The following is a 10,428-nucleotide window of genomic DNA, read 5'->3' as shown; positions in this document are numbered from 1 at the left end:
ACTACTAACATAATACAAACCAGGCACAAACGACACGTTTTGAAGTCAAAATAATCCCCACAAATCAAAGTCCAAAGCTTTTCACTGCGTGGACCAGAGAGTTTCCTTTCACCGTCATATAGTTGTACCCTGTGGTGGTCATCACATTATCTATTATTGATTAGAGTATAGTGTTAAACTAGCTAATTAGGTGGTCATTTGGCTAATTTATGCTCAGCTGTTTGTGCTACTTCACAACAAAACGATTGTAGGTAGGGAATAGAGGGCAAACAAACAATACAATTTCCTTGGATTTATAACACAGTGTGGTGTTCGTTGACAGAATTCCCCCACTGAACTAATGTTTGTTGAGTGTGTTCACAAGGGGGGGGGGGAGTTAGAGTGACGGACTTCCTGTTTTGGTTATAGAGCTGTGTGATGTGAGTATGTGATGTCCAGTAAAGTTTTTTGTGACACTCCTCCTGCGTCTCCTTGGCTTCGGCACCATACTGGTGACCCAGTTCTGTAGTCTCAGCAACTGGACTGAACATGGCAACAAATAACGTTCTCAAACTGCCGTAGTTTTGGGAAACGTCCGCGGCCGCCTGGTTCGCGCAGGCGGAGGCTCAGTTCGCGCTGTCCGGCATTACTGATGACGACATTACGTTGTTTCAGCGCTAGGAAGTGCTATGGCTGCACGAGTGGTGGGATTCGTGACGTCACCTCCTCCTCAGTTAAAGTATGCGGCGTTCAATGTTCATCTCCTTGAGATATTCGAGCTGTCACGGTTGGAGCGCATGGACTGATCGTTAACCCATCCACTTCCTGGGGCATCACATCACCAAGGATGAGCCGCCCCGCTTCCGGCAAGGGTAGAGGCCGTCTCTGCTTTCCCCCTTCCGCCCACTGCTCGAGCGCTACGCGAATTTCTGGGAATGGTGACATTCTACCACCACCTCATGCACCCGCTCTATGAGGTTCTAAGAGGCAAGTCCCCTAACCATCGTATTTTGGGGACGGCTGATGCAGAGGCCGCATTCAACGATATCAAAGCTGCCTTGAGCCATGCCACCGTTTTGGCTCACCCCTCACCGGCAGCCCTGGTCTCAATTTCAACAGATGCTTCAGATCTAGCTGTTGGTGCAGTGCATGAACAATGGGTGGATCGAGCCTGGCAGCCCCTGGCTTTTTTTTAGCCATCAGCTGTCCCCCAGGGAACATAAATACAGCACTTTTGAAAGGGAACTCCTCAGCATTTTCTTAGCGATCCGCCTTTTCCGTTTTTTGCTGGGAGGCCGCCCCTTCAAGGTGTTTGTGGACCACAAACCCCTGACGTTCTCCATGTCCAAGGTGGTGGACGCTTAATTTCGGAGTTCACCACGGACATCCGGCATGTTGCAGGCAATTCCAAAGTGGTCGCAGACTGACTCTCCAGGGCAGTGGTTGGAACTGTTCAGCTGGGTCTCAACTATGCCCACATGAGTGTGGAGCAGGCATCAGACCTTGGGGTCCAGTCCCTCAAAGGTTTGGACTCTGGGTTATGACTGGAGGAGGTGGCGGTGGGGGAGTCAGATGTTAAGCTGTTGTGTAATCTTTCAACTGGCCTACCTTGTCCACTGGTTCCTGCGAAATGGCGTCGGGCTGTTTTCGAAGCGGTGCACAACCTCTCCCATCTCGGCAGGAAGCCGCCCGCGAGGTTGGTTTCCCAGAAGTTCGTGTGGTCAGGCCTTAAGAAGGATGTGCGATCCTGGGTGGACTCTTAAGTGACCTGTCAGCGGGCTAAGGTGCATCGCCACAACAAGGCCCCTTTTGAGCCTTTTGATGTTCCTGGTCTGGTGAGCCCGCTTCCCCCATCTCATGGTTTCTCCTACTTTTTGACCATGGTGGACCAGACGACTCGCTGTTGACAGAATTCCCCCACGGAAAAAATGTTTGTTGAGTATGTTCACTAGAGGGGGAGTTAGAGTGACAGACTTCCTGTTTTGGTTATAGAGTGATGTGAATATGTGATGTTCAGTAAAGTTTTTTTGTGACACTCCTCCTGCGTCTCCTTGGCTTCGGCACCACAACAGTTACCTGGCTGGGGTGGAGCAGCAGCAGGGAAGAGATGCATGTGTGTGCGACTGAGACCGCGTGGCTTATTACAGTCTGCGTTCACGCGACAAAGAGAGAGAGACAGCTAGGTGGGGTGTGTGCATGCACGGGGCGCATAAGGGGGCTTTTTTTTCCACCCACGCGTTTAATCGTGCAAAAGATTGTGTTAACATTGACTTGTCCTCAGTATACTGTTTATTAAAAAAAAAAACAACAACAAAAAATAACTTTCCAAGGGGCACTTTTTTTGAGAGAGGGCAGAGAGGCAAGGGTGTCAGCACCACTAGGTGTCTACCTGTGTACGCCAGTGCTGCTATACCTGACTTATTGTGTGGAGATATGGGGTAATAAATACAAAGCTAAGACTTAGTCTGTCTTTAAAGCAACACCAACAAACTTTCAGTTTTGGTTGATTATAGCGGCACCATATGTACCAAAGCAGCAGTGTTTTGCCTGTAGGATGACCACATTTCCCACGAGGGCGAGCACATAGTGGCGTCTTTGAGCTCATGCCAGCAAGTGAAAGCCGGGCTAATGTTGATCCTTAACTGTCCTTTTAGTCGGGTAACCTCCACCTTTTCTTTATTTTGGCCTCTTCAGACAGAACTTTCCAGTTGTTTAGCATCTTCTGTCATGACGGATTTAATCGCAAGTAGACGTTTGAATCAACTTCCATGTTTGTAACGCATGGGGAAAGGGAAAGTGACGTATGCCGTAGGTATGCGCATGTAAGGAATCCCCTGCCCTATGCAAGCTTGAAGCCTGTCTGATGGGTCAAGTTATATGCATTCTGTTTAAATAATGTGCCGAGACTTTGCCGTCACTATCTTTGCATTGCCATAGGCAGCTCAAAGTGGTGTGTCATCTCTGCCTATTGACCAAGGAGAGGTGTTAAAACGTAACTGTTCATCAGAAATGTTGCTAATCCACAATCTCCAGTTTTTTGCACATAGGTTAATCCTGGTGATATTGTAGTACCAGTACTTTACAGGTCCACAACATGCCTCCTCCCCTCCCAAAAAAATTAGGATTCAGTAGTAACCGCTGCAAAGTTAGAAAATCAACAAAAATAAACTAAACTCTAGTTTCACTGATCAACATGAAATGGAATAAAAATGTTTATCAGAACAGGATGCACGAAAGGCAGGGTTGGTATTTGGGCAAACTCACATTGGGAAATGGGCCCAAATGAGTCCCACGCAGATATCCAAGGCAGATGAGTGATGCTAAATTAGCTTTAATTTAATTTAATGTGGACAGAGCACATCATCGAAGTTCGATAATCATTTGGAGGATTGGCCATGAAAAATGTATATGAGGACCCATTCATCACTGCTTCTAGATTTTGGTGTGCATGCATCGTGCAGTATAAATCTTTTACTGTCGATCTGCTTAAAACTTTTGTGACATTCATTTTCCAAGGCCGTTCGTTTAAAAAGATGACACACAAAAGCACATCGATATGAGTGACAACATAACACAATGTCACAATTGCAGTTGCAGTGTCACAAAAATAAGCAAAACATTAGGTGGTGTGCAATATTGACAAATTCTGTTTAATATTTGTGTGATATTCTTCCTTTTTAAAATACAGTCATTTTCTGAGGTAGACCATTATTACAGTTCAAGAACATTATCAATTCCAAAAAACAGCAACATCAACAAAATACATGAAATAAATACTTTCATGTACAATATGCCGCAAAAAAAAAGAAAAAAAGAGGTAGAAATTGTTACAGAAATTATTCAAGAACAACTTTACAGATCTGAACAAAGTGTAAAAAGTAAAACCAGGTTTTTGTTGGACAAACTACTCTTATTAGGAGTGAATATTTCATAATCATATATAATCACAAATTTGACTTTGTTGTACAGTGATCACTCGCCACTGTGGTAGCTGTGACGCATTGGCCTGACTGAAACATCAATCACAACACTTCCCAGGGAAAATGGGTGCTACGATTTGGGAGAGAAGATGCACATGGACAAAATTGTTGGTACTCATCTTTTAATGAGGGAAAAAAAGATTAAAGAAAAGCAAAAAAAAAAGTAATAAGTAACTCGTAATAATAAATTAAAATTTATAAAGAAAATCAGACATTGCTTTTGAATTGTGGTTCAACAGAATTATTTTAAATAACAAACTCGGGGGAAACTAAATATTGTTACATCTAGAAAAGACTGAAAATATTTTGACCAGATGGACATGTTCAACAAGGAGGTGTCCTCTAATTAGGATCACAGCTGTCAAACTTGTAATCAGTCACAGTGCCTATTTAAAGGGTGACAAGGAGTCACAGTGCTGTTTGGCGACATGGAGTGTAAACACACTAAACATATAACATAGGAAGCAAAGGCGAGCATTGTCTCAAAAGATTAGAAAGAATATTATGGACAAGAACATTAAAGGTAAAAGTTCAAGACCATTTTCAAGCAGATTGATGTTCCTGTGACTACAGTACAGTTGCACATATAGCTAGACAAAGTGCAATTTCTGCAGAAATTGCATGGGAAAGCTGAATGCTATTAGCTGAATGCTAAGATTTGAATGCATGTGCTTAAATCATTTCACTGAAATTATAATAAATTTCCTGATATGATAGTCAGTTGGTATACATGTATATAACTTAACATAATGGTCATGGATATATTTGCAATGTACAGTCGGAAGTGGTATTCGGACTCACAACGTCCTGGTTACTAGAAAATGCACTTTACCAACTGTGCCACAGAGCAGTTTTAGACACCTGGCAATGATGAGTTGTATGTATGGGAGTGGGCGTGGAAAGTGATACTTAGAAAAAGTTCAATGTCAGTCCCATTGAAAATGAATGGGGAAAAGTTGATATTTAATGTCAAATAGTGCTAATACTGTAAGTAATGTGGAATCAGACACATGCTGAAGCATTCCCACAATCAAGTGGTTTTGGGTCTACGGGACTGAAGCCAACCTCCCTGGACATGGCAGCAGAAGAAACATTGATGACAAATTGAAGAGATGGATAATATAAATGGTAAAAAAAAGAGCCCAGAATAACCTCAAAAGAAGTTAAAGGTGAACTCCAAGATCAAAGTACATGAATGTCAGATCGCACCATCTGGTGTTGTTTGAGCCAAAGTGCACAGCAAGGGAGACAACTAAAGAGGACCTCACTCTTGAAAATAAATCATTGAAAAAAAAACAACCAAACTGCATTGTTACAAGCCACAAAACATCTGACAGAATGTCCTGTGGACAGATGAGTCAAAACTGACAAGACATATCATCTTTATGTCCAAGCATACCAAAAAAACAAAACAGCTGTCCTTACTATGAAACATGGAGGAGGCTCTCTTATGTTCTAGAGATGCTTTGCCGAATCTGGCACAGAGTGTCTTGAATTTGTGCATGGTACAAGGAAATCACAGGACTATCCTTTGAAAGAGAAATGTGCTGCCTCATGGCACAAAGCTTCGTCTCAGTCTCAGGTCATGGGTCTTGCAACAGGATAATGTCCCAAATAATTAAAAACACCAAGTGTAAAATTGTGGACTATTATGAAGTAACCTTCTTTCAGCCTTGATTTATTCTGGATCCTATTGGACATTTGTGAAAGGAGCTGAAAATTAGAGAACGCACCCTTCAGACCTGAGACAAAAGGAGCAGTTTGCTCATAAAGAGTCGGCGAAAATACAGGTCTCATTGACAGTTACAGAGCTTGTTTGATTGCAGCAATTGCCTTAAAAGGTTGTGAAAGAAAATTTAAGCGTACCATCATTATTATCCAGACATGTTTCATTATTTTTTTATTTTTTTAAAATAGCCTATTTAATTATGTTGAACCACAATTCAAAAGCAAAATCTCATTTTCATTGGTTAATTGTCATTAAATGTTTGTTTATTATTCTTTAGTTTATTTATTTATTTTTTTCTTTAGTTAGCAGAGGGGTAACAATTTTGTCCACATGTGGATGACACCACGTAGCCTCTGTGTATTATGGAGGAGTAGATTGGCTCGGGAAAGAAAAAAAAGATGACGGGGAGGGTAGAGATCGAAGAGTATTACATCATTCTCATCAGAAGGAGGTGAATTATGGACAAATATATAGACAACATGAAAACGGAGGAAAGTTCATCCCAAACAGGGAGGTCAGGTCTCTTACGTTCTTCCACACTGAACTCATCCAAGCATGCCTTATGTCACTGAAAATAATACTTTTTTTTAAATAGAGGGGTGTGTGTAGTCCAGCTCATTATTGACTGCTGATTATGCTTGAAAACATTAATTGATTAGGTAGTGTGTCCCAAGACTTTTGTCCATCCATTGTATGAAGTAGTCCACTACAGTATGTACCCCTCTTCTCTTAGCAAAAGTCAGCTTAGGTTCAAACTTATGAATTGACCGTAGGTGTGAATGTGAGTGGCTGTTTGTCTATATGTGCTCTGTGACTGACAAGCAAAAAGGCTATGGTGTACCCCACTTTTCTTGCCAAAAATCATCTTTGATTAACAGAAAACTCAACATTTTCCCAAGATGTGAATGTGATTGTGCCTCTGTTGCCACAGTCAACTGGCTCACCCACAACCCTAATGAGGAAAAATGTTATAGAAAATGGATAGACAAATAGATAACTGATACAACTGCGATGAAGTGTGATGGCATGATGTATTTATGTATGTTAGATTCACCTTAAACATCCACACACTGGAAACACTTGACTTTGGACTTTTCTGAAAGCTACATGATGTCATTTTCATGGCAAACTTGAACAAAAAGCAGTTTGTGCAACAAAAGTGAAATTCTTTGTCCTACATTCGTATTTCTTGAAGACAATCATTATCCCACCATCAACTACAATAAAAATAAAGGGCAGAAGCATTAAAGAAAAGAGAATAATATATTTATATATAATAATAAATGGATTTATGGCATCAAATATCCTTTGAAATACCTGAATTACATTCAATGTGACTCTTGTACCATTTTCAAGTTTCTCTCGAGGCTAAAAGCCCAGCTGCAGTGTGTTTTAAGAGGCTTTGTCCTCGTTTCTCACCACTGAGACCTCAAAGATTACATACATTCTTTGTTTCTTATTTCTGAGGTAAAGACATTCTTCCTGAGCATTTCAAACAAGACGACATCGAAACAAAACAGACACAGACGTGGTGTGCAGGTGGAACCACAGGAGTCGAGGAGGAATGTGCTCACCGTTGATTGTGGCGGATGTGGAATTTAAGGACAGCAGTCCAGTGGGAATAAACCAAATATTAGATCACATTTAAGCATGAATGTGTAGGTGAAGTTAATAAAGACACATTTGCAGTACTTTCGACTGGATGGTGTAGCTGTTGAGTATTTGGTGAGTAGCTAGCTAGCACGGGGACTGTTGCCATTCGGTTTGATTAGAACAATAAAACATTTGGCTTGTGTTTTTGGTGAAATAATGTGGTTGATCCCAAAGCAAATATGAACACAAGCTTGTGTGTGTGCATGAAAGATGACTGGCAATAAATAGGATCCTGAGAGAAGCAGAAAATGGGGGGATTTTCTAAACCCTGATTATCCATTACGTTGGACCACATCACCTAGCAACAAATATTTGATTTTTGTCTTGGACCCAGGCTAAACAGGATCTCTGAGAGCATCCAAGTAGCTATCTGATTTTCCCATTAGACAAAACAACACTCATCCAGGTCAATTAACATGTCTTTTCTTTGGGGGTGGGGGGTAGGCATGAAGGAAATATCATAGATCTTCAACTGAGGTGGCAAATCAAGGTCCAGAAAGTAAAAAAACCCTGCCACAGTTTGGCTTTAGCCCCAGGTGCTAGCCAGCGACCTCTCTAGTTAGCTCCCAGGGTGCTGCTAGGGGGCTCGCTAGCTTGCTAGCTAAGGACTAAGGCCAAACTGTGGCAGGGTTTTTACTTTCTGGACTTGGATTTGCCACCTCTGATTTTCAAGGCCAACCAATGCCGCATAAAGTGAATGTGTTTTAAACTTTCTCGTACTTGGGAGCTCGGCTGGCTGTTTTGGCCGCATAACTTGCAATAAGAAAAACAAACCAAACATTCAAATAGCCGGTCATAGTACAGTGACTGGCTGACTTCTCAGTGGCAACACATCTTGTTCCACTCCCTACAAGCGTCCGGCTCTTTTGTGGTGCTGTGTGGGCGCACCTTGCAGAAGGCATTCTCAAAGTCTGTGAAGGCTGGGGCTTTGCCATGCATTGTTTCTGATGCTGAGGAGAGAGCCTGCTGACTGAGCTGCAGCAGATCCCACACGGAGTAGCCTTCAGTACGCTGCAACACCGCGCTCAGCTCCCGCTCGCTCAGACTGTAGCCCTGAGGCGAAAGCGCTTGCAACAGCACATCCCGACGAATGCCCGGATCCGGCAGGCCGACGTGGTAGCGTTTGGCGAAGCTACGATGGAGTGCGTCTTGCAGCAGATCCGGCCTGCCGGTGGTGCACACGACAATCACCAAACCCGTGCTCATCTGGGCCTTCTCCAAGAAGGTGCGCAGAGTCTGTCTCAGGCCCTCCTCCTCCATGTTTTCCACTTGGTTGAGCAGCACCACTGATGGTTGTCGTGCACCCGCCACCTGCAACACAGACCTCAGAATGTGTTCCGCCTCGGTCTTCCCTTTTAAAGCCAACAAGGCACCGCTCAGTCGGTAGAGGGAAGCTCCGATTTGTGAAGCCAGAGAATGAGTCAAGGTGTTTTTGCCCCCTCCGCGAGGGCCAAACAGCAGAATGGTTCTTGGTGGTTGCTTCACCTGACTGGGCCTCAGCACAGGCCACAGCAGATCCTCTTCCAAGGCAGCCTTGACATGGGTGAGGCCAACCAACTCGCCCCATCTTAGGGCCGGGCTGCAGTCCAAAACCTCCTCATCAATAAGGTCCAACACATCGGGGTCTGCACTCTTCATTGGAGAGCGCTTGTGGGCCTTAGAGCGCTGTTGCTGCTGGGTGAAGGTCTGCTCCTCCGCTGCGTTATCTCCTGTCATGCCAGCAGGAGGACTGTACTCCCCGGCTGGCCCATACTGAGGAGATACTAGGGGCTGTGAGGAGGGCTTGCTTGGCTTAAAATTTTGTGGATCTGTGCTGCCTGCTGGACTGCCGAAGCTGTTCCCACGGCACTCTGCTTTGTCACTCACGCTGTAAGGTGAGTTTCCTCTGGCTTTCTGTAGGTCATAGTTGTATTTCTTATAACAAGTGCTGTCCCCAACTTCATTCCTTTCTACAGCCATCTCAAATGCTTTTCTTTTCAACGGCCCGCTGGACTCCGATTTGTTAATGTTGGTACTCTGGTAACTGTAGCTTCCTCCCACCACCGAAGGCCTGGGGGGAACAGGAATGGGCGCTGGCAGACCTGAGGGCAAGTATGTTGCAGAAGAGTGACTATAGCTAGGAGCAAAGCTGTTCTGGGGAGGGTATGTGCTGGGGGGGTAGCTATAGAAAGGTGTGGTAGGGCTATAACTGGGCACTACAGCGGTGGTGGATTGAAGTGTATGAAGGGAGGCAGGAGGAAGTGCCGCACCGGCCTGGTGGCAGTATCCAGATGAGAGATAGGTGCCGTTGTAGCTGGAGGGGTAGTCATTGGAGCCGCTGCACGAGCTGCCACCGCTGTAGCCGGAGTCTGAAAGGTTGCTGTTCACCACCGACACACTGTTAATCCCAGCAAGGCCTGCGCTCGTAGCCACAGCCTTGGAAGTGGACAGGTTGTCATGGGAATAGGAGCCATCGGCACTGTGTGTCAGTGGCCAGGGCTCCAGTTCAGCCTTCTGGCCACTGAGGCCCCCAAAGGCACTTGGCTCTGGGTAGGCACCCACAGCAGGCGGGCGCTCATACGCTGAGTCCAGTCCGCCGGAGTACTTCTCGGCGTAGCGCTTCAGCAGATTGGAAGCCGTAAGGGCGGATATGTCGTCATTGGCCCACGAGTAGTTGTAGGAGGTGCGGCCGCGGCCAGAGTAGAATTCCGACTTGTGTGCCGGGGAGGAGGTGGTGGAGGAGACGTCCAGGTGTTGTTCAGGCCACTGGCTGAGGGACTGGGCATGCTCTGGGTTCCAGTGCATCTTTAATAAACCTAATATAAAAGAATGTAGTTGTTATTATTGTGTTCAACAATATTTTCCTTTTCTATGAAAATGATAATAGAGACAATTCCTAAATTAAAGGTCATATATGAGCATTATTCATCAAAATGTAAATTCCAACCAAAATCATAGTAATAAATACAGTAAACAGTCCACAAAATGAAATTCAGTTTTTGCTAGTCATGTTCTACGCGTTATAAAATCAACATAGAATCTGCATTTCTACACAGTAAATTTTGTACATTTTACTATAAAAATAGTACATTTTACTCTAAAAAAATT

General features: G+C 44.2%; 1 protein-coding gene across 1 annotated transcript in view; it reads right to left on the bottom strand.

Annotated features, from left to right (window-relative positions):
• Positions 1-3,603: 3,603 nt before the first annotated feature.
• Positions 3,604-10,428, bottom strand: part of fignl2 (fidgetin like 2) — a 28,854-nt gene continuing 22,029 nt past the window's right edge. The window contains exon 3 of the mRNA XM_077553520.1: positions 3,604-10,136. Coding sequence (XP_077409646.1) covers positions 8,161-10,136 — 1,976 coding nt within the window. The 3' untranslated portion in view covers positions 3,604-8,160. The remainder of the gene's footprint in view (positions 10,137-10,428) is intronic.

The sequence above is a fragment of the Vanacampus margaritifer genome, chromosome 1 (genome assembly GCF_051991255.1).
Source record: "Vanacampus margaritifer isolate UIUO_Vmar chromosome 1, RoL_Vmar_1.0, whole genome shotgun sequence".
In the NCBI taxonomy this organism is placed as follows: Eukaryota; Metazoa; Chordata; class Actinopteri; order Syngnathiformes; family Syngnathidae; genus Vanacampus; species Vanacampus margaritifer.
This window is presented reverse-complemented; position numbering and strand designations above follow the sequence as displayed.